Source organism: Sabethes cyaneus, chromosome 2, assembly GCF_943734655.1.
Source record: "Sabethes cyaneus chromosome 2, idSabCyanKW18_F2, whole genome shotgun sequence".
Lineage (NCBI taxonomy): Eukaryota > Metazoa > Arthropoda > Insecta > Diptera > Culicidae > Sabethes > Sabethes cyaneus.
The window spans coordinates 24,159,666-24,173,098 of NC_071354.1; the positions used below are offsets into that span (position 1 = coordinate 24,159,666).

At 40.6% G+C, this 13,433-nt stretch overlaps 1 protein-coding gene across 1 annotated transcript in view; it reads left to right on the forward strand.

Moving 5' to 3' along the window:
- Nucleotides 1-7,401, forward strand: part of LOC128738265 (whirlin) — a 160,864-nt gene extending 153,463 nt beyond the window's left edge. Inside the window, exons 16-18 of the mRNA XM_053833270.1 lie at nucleotides 6,863-7,054; nucleotides 7,117-7,209; nucleotides 7,273-7,401. Of these exons, the coding sequence (XP_053689245.1) occupies nucleotides 6,863-7,054; nucleotides 7,117-7,209; nucleotides 7,273-7,401 (414 nt within the window). The remainder of the gene's footprint in view (nucleotides 1-6,862; nucleotides 7,055-7,116; nucleotides 7,210-7,272) is intronic.
- The last annotated feature ends 6,032 nt before the right edge of the window (nucleotides 7,402-13,433 follow it).

Here is a 13,433-nt window from a genome sequence, read left to right on the forward strand (position 1 = left end):
AGTCTGGGACTGTGTAAAACTGCTTCAATAATTATCTACACATAACAGGGTAAACCTCTTTTGGGTTCTCGGGCATTGTGGTATGGAAGGTAACGAAAGAGTAGACGAGTTAGCCTAATCTGCTAGCTGCTAGGGAATGTACAGACTCCGAACCTTTCTGTGAAGTATCTAATAGTACTTGCAAGCTGAAACTGAAAAATGGGAAGACTACTGGTTTGAGTAGCGTTTTAAACATGACATCGAGTCGTAATCGCGAAGATGAGATTTTTGATGACACCCGCAAAAATGTCTCCTTAGAGAAACCTGTCTCAAGATACAACAAAATTACTTGGTTACCAGTATTGCATGCCAACTCATATCAAAAGCAACAGGCGAAGATGGTCTGACTGTAATTTAAATGTAACCTTAGAAAATTCGGATATGTTCAGGATGTTGTGTTAAATGGCTTTCCGTCCTAAGACATTACCTAATGAACAAAATTTCTGAAAATTGCTCGGCTGTGGAGTACCGCGCTCCAATAACTTGGACGCTATACATTTTCTACCAGATCTCGCTCCACTTAGTCTAACCAGCTTGCTCACAACGCTCTTGATCGTCTTGTTCCTTAGATTAGATTACACTTCCCAATTCGGTGGTTCGATTGCAATAGATGGAGGAAGAGGCACAATTTGTGTCTATAAATAACTCAACCCACCTGACGGAGGAGTTTGTAGCTACGTCGGTCGCTACATAAGGGTGTTCTGCAGTCTCTTTTTGTCCAGCGAGTCTATGGTTCAAAGGTACATTAGTACCAGCGAGCCACATGCTCTGGTGGGTGTTGTGGGTTCGAATCCGATTATAATCCCAGATTATAGCTTGGTTCAACCCATGCCTCTTCCAGCATTGGACAAAAGGTAGGAGTCACAACGACTACTTGTTAAGCGTACCCTCTCTCACCTTCACTCTAAAATTTTCATTACTTTCTTCTACCGTCCCTTCGTCAATTGTAAAAGAACTCACGCTTCAAAAAATATTAATCTAGTTCCTACAGGACTTGAAACAAACACCTTCCTTGCAGGGTACATTCATCCATTCATCGTCAAGCCAATCATTCCATTGATTCCGTATCATATGTCCGATGGAGCTCTTCGCTACACTGTTAATGGCTGTTTTGATAGTGTTCCAACACTATTCCTCGAGAGGAGCTTCGTCCAGTTCGTCTTCTTCTGGCAGCGTTGCTTCGAGTAAATGTGCGTAGTTAGCGGCAACGTCTGGTTGCTTCAGCAACGCGAGATTTCACCGAGGTTGGCGTCCGTACCGAATGTTGTTCATAACGCAGAGTTTTGGGCGTGTCCTAACCATCATTAGGCAGTGGTCCGAGTTAACGGCAGCTTTCGATAGGCTCTGATGTCAGACCGAGTCGTGTCCGACAAAGTCGAAAAGTCTGGGATCTTTCTTGTTGGTCAGCGGGTGTGATCTGAACCCTCCAATTACCGGTTTGTATTCCGCCACCTGGCCAACCTGAGCTTTAAGATCTCCGTTGACGATGTTGATTTCATGTTTTAGGCAGCATTCGTATTCACACTGGAACTAAGTGCAGAATAGCTCCTTTTTGTCATCAGTACTTCTACTGTACACGTTAATGATGATTATGTTGAAGAACCGGCCCTTGATTCTCAATCTGCACTTTCGATGATTGATGGGCCACCACCCAATCACCCGTTTACGTATCTCGCACATCACTATGAAAGTTGTACTCAGCACGTACGAACATTGGTTGCGGCAGCTCTGGCAGATGGTATGTCCATCTTTAAACGTACGTACCGTTGAACCCTTCCAGCACAACCCACAGTGCACGTGGGGCGTCGTCGATAAGGTCTTGACAAGCGAGACGACGGAGTTGCAACAGCTAGAACGGGTGAAACAACCGGGCTTGACATAGTTTAAGCAGGGTCAGTTAAAGGACAGAGTGGGCAGCCCAGGTCCTAGTTGACGGGCGCGGAAGTTATGGCATGACAGGGGATGTTGTTTGAACCTACATCAACAACGACAACGGTGGAGTGCGTAGACAAGTCCTCCCTCCTGAAGTAAAACGTAGTCCTGGTAACGTCTTATGACAAGGCCTGCGTAGCATAATATCTCCATCTATGACGGTACATGGCAGCCAATTTTCAATTCGGCGGGCACCTAATGATCGCCAAATCTCTCTCCATCTGGTCTTGCCACCTAGCTCGCTGTGTCCCTCTTCGTCTTGTTCCTACCAGATTCGAACCGAAAAGCATTTTTACCGTGCCCACGTTTCATACCCGTAGAGGACAACCGGTCTAATTAGCGTTTTGTACAGTGTGCGCACTGTACGGGGGCTCAGATTGTTCGACCGCAAGTGTTTGTGGAGTCCGTAGTAGGCCCAACTTCCGCTGATAAAATGACTGGAATTATTGAAAATCATGCCTCGCATTTCGATCGTCGCTCGTCTTATACACTCCCTCCACAATTATGGATCACCCACAATTATGGATCACTTTTGTGTTTCAAGTTGAATAACTCAGTTAAACAAACTGTTTGAAGGTATGAAGCATTTTTGCAACAAAATATACCCTATTAACTAGCTTTTGACACATAAAACATCCTTTAAATCCCGACATTGATGCTTTTTCAATGAGCGTACAAAGTTGTTATCGAGGATCTATCAAAATGTCTGTCGTTTTTTTCAATCAGCATAAGCAGTACGTTCCTCATTCATAAGGTTCCTATGTGACATAATCACCAATTTTCGAGCAAAAAATGACTCGTACATAAAGATCAAGCTAAGTTCTTTACGATTCAGCGAAATATTGGTAGTTGCCAATGATTTTCCTGAAAAAATAAGTAATTTTCCAAGTGATCCATAATAGGGACCAACACAAGGTAATTTTTCACAATTATGGATCACTTTGATTCCAATGTAATTTTTACAAATTCAGACATTTTAGCACCTATTACAAACATTTTTTAAGCAGAATCGAGAGCTGCACAGAGCTGAGTTTTTGGAAAATGCTGTTTCTGAATTACGCAGGACAGGAAAGCTTCGTAAGGCAGTCAAACGCTATGATGGTACCTATGCAACGGCTCATCGCAAAAGTTAAGCGAATGTTAGCTCTCATGCAACAATCTAAAACGTTAATTTTTTCCTTAACTTTTTAGAGTTTGAATTTACTGGTTCTTCGAGCTTTTGGTCAAATACGCGCGATTTCCTTCTATGTTTATTTTTCATTTTTTCGGTTTATTGTCGCCTTTCCGCTGTTTCATACAGAGCCGCATCATAGCAGCGATTAAATTGAACTCTTGCTTCGATTAACTTTTCCGAGATACACTGTACCTACTTCGTTAATAACAATTCGGAAAAAAAGAAAACTTCATCCTATACTAGTCTTTTCGGAGCCAACGCAGCTGGTGAGCCTAGGACTTTTTACCAGGCAGGACTTTTGGCCTACCAGGACAAAAAATCAGTCGTGAAATCGCGAAAAGCATTCCCAAAGGCTGTTCAGTAGGTGTCTACGAAGAAGGACGGCAGGCATCTAAAGACACACAAGGTCTTTCATACGATTTGAAACATGTTATTTTTATGTTATTACATGATTTGAATAAAGTTCATTGAGAGAACTCGCTACAAAAAGTGTATTTTTATTTTGATCCATAATATGATGAAAATTGTTTCATAATTGTGACCGCTTCCAAAAGTGATCCATAATTGTGTATTTGATCAGTCATAATATAAACTTAATTTCCGTGGAAAACTTGCACTAAATGGGTTTAATAACTGAATCAACTGAAAGATTACATATTTCTGTAACTAAAAACATTTATAAACTGCTTTTAAACAATAGTATGCGCTACAATGGATTGATTTAAAATCATAGTTCTGCTTAAATGGTCCATAATTGTGGGGGAACTGTAACACCTTCAAGCGCAATGTTAAAAAGCAGGCAGGAAAGACCATCTCCTTGTCGAAGTCCCCTGCGAGATTCGAATGGGTCCGACAATCAGCCCGTGATTCTCACACAGCACTGGATCCCATCCATCGTAGCCGTGATAAGTCTAGTAAGCTCACCCGGAAAGCCGTTTTCGTCCATAATTTTCCATAGCTCTTGTCGGTTTACGCTATCATATGCGGCTTTGAAATCGATGAATTGGTGATGCGTGGGGACTCAGAATTCGCGGCACTTCTGGAGATCTACTGCAGGGTGAAGATTTGGTCCGTTGTAGACCGACCCTCCATGAAGCCGGCCTGGTAACTTCCCACAAATCTTATGGCTATTGGCGATAGTTGATGGAAGATGACTTGAGACAGCACTTTGTAGGCGGCATTCCCAGGTAACAAATTGGGTTTTATTGCACTCTTATGATGGCATTTAGGACCAAAATTAGTCTTAAAAACCGCCATAAGAGTACAATAAAACTCACATTGTTGCTTGGGATTCAGTTCAGGATAGTAATCGCTCGGTAGTTCTCACAATCCAGCTTATCGCCTTTTTTGTAGATAGGGCAGATAACCCCGTCTTTCCACTCCTCCGGTAGTCCTTCCGTATCCCAAATCTTGATAATCAGTTGATGCAAGCAGCCGGCCAACTTGTTCGGGCCCATTTTAATAAGTTCCGCTCCAATGTCATCCTTTCCCGCTGCTTTGTTGTTCTTCTGCCGCTGGATAGCTTCTTTGACTTCCCTTATCGATGGGGGTGGCACATCTTCGTTGCTTGCTACACCAATGTGGTCACTTCCTCCGCTATCATGGTCTTCCGCCTGTACGCCATTCAGGTGTTCATCGTAGTGCTGCTTCCACCTTTCGATCACCACACGGTCGTCTGTTAAGATACCTCCATCTTTATCTCTGCACATTTCGGCCCGCGGCATAAAGCCTTTGGTAGATTTATTGAGTCTCTGATAGAACTTCCGTGTGTCGTGAAAGCGGTACAGCTGCTCGAGTTCTTCGCACTCCTTCTCCTCTTGGTGGCGCTTCTTCTCCTTGAAGAGTCGGGTTTGCTGTCTCCGCTTCTGTTTGTATTGCTCCACATTCTGACGGGTGGCTCTACGCAACATTTGTACCCGCACTGCGTTCTTCTCAGCCGATATCTGCCGGCATTCTTCGTCAAACCATTCGTTACGTCGATTCGGTACCACACGGCCTAGGACGTTCTCCGCTACGCTGTTAATGGCTGTTTTCACGGCATTCCAACAGTCCTCAAGAGGGGGGTTCATCCAGCTCACCCTCTTCCGGCAGCGCGGTTTAGAGAGATAACGCGTAGTTTTCGGCGACCTCCGGTTGCTTCAGTCGCGCTAGATTATACCGTGGCGGGCGTCGGTATCGTAAGTTGTTTACAACGGTAGTTTTTGATGTATCCTTACCATCACTAGGTAGTGATCCGAATCAATGTTAGCGCCCGGATAGCTTCTGACGTCGATAATGTCTGAAAATTTCCCAGGTGCTTGCAAAAAATAAATTCGCAACGTTGCTTTTCGGGTGACGCCATTTTTTCCCATTTTCGAAAAATTGACCGCGATAAAAATAGTATGTAAACAATACACTCTAAACTACTTCTACTCAAATTTTCAAGAGAAAATATCCAATGGGTAATTTTCTACAGCGTTTCTTCCATGGTGCAATTTGATGTGGGACGCCCTTTAGAAGCAAACAACATCTATGCAGGGTGGTTGTCCGGCACTCACGCAACATGCCCTGCCCGTATGCGCCCAACTTTAGCCACCTTTGAAATATTGGGTTCGCGTTGTACCAGTTCATAGGTCATCCTCCGCCTCCATACTACGTTGTCCTGGACGCCGCCGTCGAAGATCGTTCTTAGTACTCGTCTTTCGTCTTTGGAAAACTACGAACACTTGCAGGTCTTTCCCGAGTATTGTCTACGTTTCAAGCTCGTAGAGAACAACCGGTCTAATAAGCGTCACACTTTGTACGGAGACTTAGTCTGTTCTGTATCCCAAATTTTCTGCTCCGATGCCATGTTTCCTAGCCGATTTATAACTTTCTATCTGTCTGTTGACCTACTTAACTTGGCCTATTGTTGGGGCTAGCACCTCTACCCCATTTGACGCTCCGTCGAAATTGCTTTCCCCGCCACCATGGTTTTTCGCTTGGGCGCCATTCAGGTGTACGTTGTACTGTCATCTTCACCTTTCACCTCAAAATATTGCCACTCTTATCCCGACACATCGCGGCATAAAGCCCTTGCGGGATGCGTTTCCTGAAAGTAATGCAGTAGCTCTAACTTCGCATACTTTCTCATCGTACTCCTCTTCTTCGAGTGAAGGGCGTATTTTGCGACGATATCTGTTTGCTTCACCCATGCAAGATTTAACCGAAGCTGGCGTCGGTACTGAATGTTGTTCACAACGAGGAGTTTTGGGCGCGTCTTAACCATCACTAGGTAGTGGTTCGAGTCAACGTTAGGACTTCGATAGGCTTTGACGTCTGATTTGGTGACCTTCGGGTTATTTGCGTAGGAAGCTATGCTGAAAGATAGTACTACGTACGGCTATGTACTTGCAGGCGGGAAAATTGATAAGTCTAGGGCCGCCTAAGCTGTCGACCGACTTCAACACTTTCTGGCTGTGCCAGAACACGCTACCACGCAACTACCCAAATGATGTGTCATTGACACACATTACACATTCCAAGCAAATCCTCTAAAATGCTATAAATACCAGGTTACCACACGAAATCCGCTGATGCATCACTTCGTCGTTAGCTGTTTCTAGATAAGTTTGTTATCTGTGCCGCAGAAATACGGGCTCCATTCAGTTCAGGACCACTTGCCATGCCATCTACTAACACTCTGTTGCTTTCTTTGCTCCACTCCAATTGCCTTGCTCCTGAACTACCGGTGCGCAGTCGATGCAGCGACTACCGATGGACCAGAATGGCTCATCGCTGGAACCAAGCCAAGACCAGCCACCAAATATAGTACCTGACCATAGAGGAAATCTACACATCACAGTGAAAAAAACGAAAGCCATTCTTGGCATTGCGATCGAGGGTGGAGCCAACACCAAGCACCCACTGCCGCGTATCATCAACATTCACGTAAATCTAACTGATCGTTGTTTTTTGTATGTACAAATTTCACTAGTGAATCCTCATTCCAGGAGCATGGGGCAGCATATGACGCAGGCGGACTGGAGGTAGGACAGCTGATACTGGAGGTCGACGGTAACAAAGTCGAAGGGTTGCTTCATCAGGTAAGTCAGGAAGTTTTGCTGCAGATTTAAGGCGGAACTTATCATTGATCCGTTTCATTTTAGGACGTCGCCCGACTGATAGCGGAATGTTTCGCCGCACGCGACAAAAACGAAATTACCTTTCTAGTAGTCGAAGCGAAAAAATCAAACCTAGAACCGAAACCAACAGCATTAATATTTTTAGAAGCATAGCATTTGCTATCCCTGCCGGCTAGCGATCCGGATAATTCTGAAGTGCCAGAAAAAGGGATCGACCTTACCGCTGATATATTGAAGTAAGTTTTCTTTTTCCTACTCCTCTATCGATGTGCTGTCCTCTGTTCGTTCTGTTCGTTTTCCTTAGCCGATCGGTTAGTTATTGATATCAGCAACTGTTTCAATGTGTAACCTTCCACGGTTCAGGCTGGACGGAAAAGATGGCGGGACTTTGCCAGGCAAACCAACCCAAAAGTGCTCGCAAGTCCGGCCAACCTTTCCACACTGGTTTGAACAGGTCTTAGTTTTTCTTATTAACCTAAAAATAGCATTACTACACACAACTAACCAAGACAAATTGTAAAGACTTAGCTGGAAGTTATATAAGTGGTGTTGTAATTTAGAAAGTGATATTCGTGAAGTTTACTCAGAAAATGTTACACTTAATAAGCAAAGGATATAAAACTACACTGCCGTACTTATAAATGTTGACACTTTTGAAAAAAGAAACGAAAACAAAAACTATTGCTTCTCTTTTTCTCCCCTCACTAGATGTACCCAAATAGTCTAGCGCTGTGCATTTTACTTTGACATACTCTCCGGCATCAAAGGAACCGGTTCAAATCGTTTCTATCCGCGAAGAGAACAATCAGATTAGCGTTCCAACACAAAAGAGTAAAAGTACACAAGACTAAACTAATGCTGTTTTTTGATGTATTTGTTTGTTTATTTTGTTCACTAAACTGTGTATTTTATCATTTATCATTTCTCCAGTTTCTAGCTTAAAAGTTTTGTTTTTCTAACGGAAAAAATAAAAGAAAACAATCAGCAGAATGAATGAATTCTTTATTCGCGGTAATTCAGAGATATTCTAGCCGTCAGGGATGTAAAACCAGGTGAAAAACAAAAACTACCAAACAAAGCAAAAAAAAAACAAAACCACAACTGATACAATCCTAAACAAATCTTACCAGAGCAAATCATCGTCGAACTAACTTCTCACTAACAAAACACATCGTACACAATAGGTGAAAAAATCACGCAAGAATGAAAAGCAAAGAAGCAAACAAGCAAACAAACAAACAAACTGTAGTAACCTGAAGGCTAACGGTTGTATGACACATTCGGTAGACAGCACCGTCAATGTACCGAGAAGAATGCCAAAAAAGAAAGGAACTATCCCTTCTCCCACGCCACAAACACTCAAGCACACACACACACACTTACGGCTCGGCCGAGCGAACGGACAAACTGAGTAACTGAGAGTAATAAAACAAATCTAACCACTGCAATAAACATGTGAGCTCGAATTATAAGTTTAATCAAGCAAAAACAAGGATTAACGCTACGTTATTTGTTGACTCGTGAATAAGTGCGTAATAGTTATATTGTATAAGATTCAGTTTTTGTTTTAAGTTTAAAAACTACTAAGTACTTGCGATTAATCTCTGCTAGTGAGAGCGTGTACAAAAAGAAAGTTACGAAAACGCTTGACGCTTGTGCGATAAGTTCCGTAACAGTTTCGATGGCTAGCCGAAAACAGTTACACGCAAATATTTAAACTGAATTTATCGCTGGTGTGATTGTGCAAAAATATACATACATTCCTACACACCTACGTACACTTTTACACGCTTAAGGTCACGCGCATGCACACGTAAACAACACACATTAATAAACATCCATACTTACAGACTGACACACACACATACACTAACCGGTAATGATATGGGTCTAAATACATTAATGCTGCGTTCTTTTCGCTCAGTGAAAAGAAACCTTTCGATGGATGAATTGGATTGTAAGTTCTAGGAAATGATTGTATTCGAAATAAAAACAAAAAACAAAATGAAAGCAAAAACAAAATCAATAAGTCGAACAAAACAAACTATCGCTGTTAGTAGTTGATCGCTATATCTATACGTGTATGTATGCTAAAGGTGTGCTTAGATTAATCTGCTAGCGTTAGCGCGCTATTGCTGCGCCACGCCGCCGGAAAGGCTCAGCCGCACGTGGACGACTTTCTAGTGTATCGGAGATTTTTTTCAAATGGATCGGTTTGTATGGGGTGATTAAGGATGGGAATGAGTTATGTTACGAGTTTCGGTGTTCGAAGGCCTTTACAACTAGCGACTAAATGGTGGGATTGGAATCATTGAAAACTTTGAGTATCCAGTAACAATTTGATCTGTGTTGATAGTCTATAATAAATAGAGTCTATGGTCTTTTCGGTTTGAAAACTGGACTCGAAATTTTAGTAAATTGATGATGATGATGTTTGCGAAAATTTCTTTGACCAAAACACTAGAGCACTGAATTCAATACTCTACAAACATACTAACAATATTTAGAAATATCTTTTACTGCAAGCAAAGGTGCTTAAGTAATTACTTCTAACGATTAATATGCAATGTTACAGCAATTTTCACCAAAATTGAAAGATATTCCAGATATTCTTGCGTCAAATTGCACTGAATTGAATATTTTTTAAATATTTTTATTGAAATCAGCATTTTTGGCAATTTTTTATTCAAAATCAAACCCAAGTTTTTTACTAAAATAAGATACAGTCAGTCCATTGCGTTAGCTGCTCATTATCGTTTAACCGTTATGTGTTCGACAAAAAAACACCTTGCGATATGCGCATATTTTTGGTTTTGGACAACTGTGAAGCCGCACGGTAATATATTCCGGAATGGCCATGCCATGGCAAAATCATCAGATAGAATCATTTTCATGAATTTAGACACCCAGATTGCCAGTGTTGCAAACCAAACAGTTTTATGGCCACAGGAGGTCCCACGGGAACTTGTCATAGAATGGCCATTCGTAAGATATATCATTATATTGTTTTATAACAATGAAGAATGACCTTTCGGGGTAATTTGAAAAACTTTGGATACCCATATTACTATTATTACATCCAAAAATATAAAAAGTGCTTTAATTCCGAAACACATCCTCGGAATGCCGGATTTCCGGGAACCAGATGAACCACTTTCGGCTCTGTTGTAACCACATTGGAAGTGGATTAGTTCCTGAATCTTTTGGTGGTAAAAGTGTCCGAATCGGCCAAAGTTACAAGCGTTTTAATTTGTGGGTACCCGGGTACCCTGTCGAACACATAACGGTTAAATATCACCTAATGATTGATCAAATTATTAGAGCTGCTTATGAATAACAATTAGTATAACATTCCCGCTTTAACCCATTATGACCCGGGTATACTTAAATTTGAACCAAATGAAGCGAAACTCTGTAATCTATTACATTATGGCTATGTGTCGGGAAACGCAAACTCGTCATTTGGAATGGTTTCAAGGCCAAAATATCGCCGGTTTAATATTTCGTAGGATCAATTTCAAACAAACGAATTACAAAGTTGTTTACAGATTTCTTATCGAATTTTGTGATAGATTTTACATATAAATATAAATTTACATGTCAGGTAATGTTTCGTGACAAAATGTAAACTCTTTCATGCGTTTTGGAGACAAAGTTTTTTTCGCCATTTTTTCAACTTTTTTTCCGCCATTTATCACAACTTTGCACTGTTGAAAACACAGATAAAATGACAAAAACTGACAGATTATCTCACACACACACATCAGATTGATGTCTTATCTCTCTTGTAGTGATATATTAACAATGCTAACTATTGAAATTCAGCAGTAAACAGGGTTTGAAGATGAGGTATGATATATTATACGCTAGGGCATAATGGGGTAATCGGTAGATAATGTTAGAATGACCCATAATTATGACCCACGATTGTGGACTGACTGATTTGTATGTTAACATGCTTCAAAAAAAATTCGATGAATTTCTCACCAGCTCAACTAATGACAGTCACTCTAATAGGAATAATGATTTCCATTCCACTGATGCGGTGGTTGCATACATTCTGGCGCATTGTATGTTTTTATCGCAACTCCCAAGACGCAAACCTGCAAAAACAGGGCAAAACTGTATTAGCCATAACCATGAATCGGTAACATTTTATTGCCATGGACTTTACGAAATTGTATTTCACTTGAGAAAAGCTATGCAGTAAGATAAATTGGTTCAATTATTCGAATTAAACTACTGGAACCACAAAAGTCAAAGATACTGCTTTTTTTTATCAGTTCGACGGAAGTTACTTTAAAAATTCAATTTTCACAAAAACTAACAGTATGTGACTGTACAGACTAACTTAAACTGCGTTAATTTTTATTTCCATTTTTAATTATTAGAAAAAAGCGCAAACGGCCATACATAAATCTGTCATAAATCTGTCTAAATTTAAGTGGTAAATTAACCAAGGCGGTTCATTTTACCACAGAGATCTCTGTGATTTTACCTACTTTACTTTAAACAAGTTTTCTGAATTTTTGAAGTGTTTGCTCTAATGAATTTAAAAACTTACACTTCAAAATCAAAACTTCAACATTTAAAAAAAAATCCGAAAGAGTGTCTGTCCAAGTCCATCGATAGCTCTTCGCCAGATTTTAGGGCATAATTTAAGCTATCTTTTCAAAAAAAATTAGGCAAATCGGAGAGGATGTTTTTGAGATAAATAATATTTTATGATTTTTATCATGTTTTTTTCTTGTTTAGATTTTAAATTTGCAATAACTTAAGGGGAAACCGAAAATGGCTCAAGTATGGCTGGATAAATGGCTACCGTTCGATCCATGTATTGTTATGTGCCTCTGTATTGGCAGAGCACGCTTTCGCCACGTAATCAGTGGTTCCAGTGCTGTTATAATTTCCTAAAACTTGTCATTCCATTTATCGATCCGCTATATATTAACAAATGCTCAGCAAAAACATAATTGATAATGGAAAATAAATTTAACTGATCATATAGATCAGTGATGGCCAAACTGCGGCCCGCGGGCCGCATGTGGCCCTTTGAGATAATTCATGCGGCCCGTGAACTGATTTGAAAGATGGTGGATTTAGGAGAAATTTTTCTGATGGCATAGGAGTCCCTCAGTTTAATCGTTATGCCTCGTGCATGTTGTGAATCTGAAAGCTTTCCGGTTTAAATCTTATGGTGATTTCTAGAAAATGGTTTTTGTTGTCGCCTTTTTTACATCTTGTTATGCACAGGAATGGCCAGAGATTATTGCGGCCCGCGGCATTCATGGGCGATCTGATGTGGCCCGCACCATGCCTCTGCCTGGGTACCACTGATATAGATCATTACGTGTTCATAAAACGTATAATCTGGAATAAGTTAATAGATATTTGGTTGCGCACATATATTGCTGGCCTAGCGATTTCAAACATTTTATTTGAAGAGCAGTTTGTTCAACTGTTATACAGCTAATTTCCAGTAAACAAGCGCTTGATCAGCTATTCTACAACCAAAATGTTTGTTGGCCGGCCTCAAAGTTTCGCTACATCAATGAACTTTTAACAAGCTTTCAACTTTTGCCGCATCGATAAGCTTAGAGTGAAGTAAACAAACAAACCAGGAATGAAACTGACCTTCAATGCAAACGGATTAATTAACCATCCTATTGATCCTATGCATTAGTTGCTGCTCCAAATCTTAAATAAATCGGAATATCTTGGTAACGAAAATAAACCATATTCCGCGATGTTCGTAGTCGGTGCGGTTGGCTGCGGATCAGCTGTGTTTATGTTTGCAAGCTCTGCCATTTGACATATATTACCAATACTAATGCAACATTCAAATAAACGTTTAGGTTTTTAACGAACACATGAGATGTAAAGTACAGTGTTTTCGCTCTAACACAATAACGTTAGCTACTTTTGGTTTCTCCGTAAGAACGGCTGGGCCTAAGAAAAAAGTTTATATGGCATAATTTGTTCAAAATGATACGTAGAATTTGCTTTTGTTTGAGTTTTACCAAAAAGTGCAAATTTTTGATAAGGCTTATACAAATTTGAAGAAAAGTTTATGTCCTGGTCTCAAAATATTGTTTGAAGGGGGGGGGGGACAAGGAAAAAATTATAATATCAAACCTTCAATAACTAAACAAAGGAGTAGAAACCAGTGTTTATTTTTGCATATT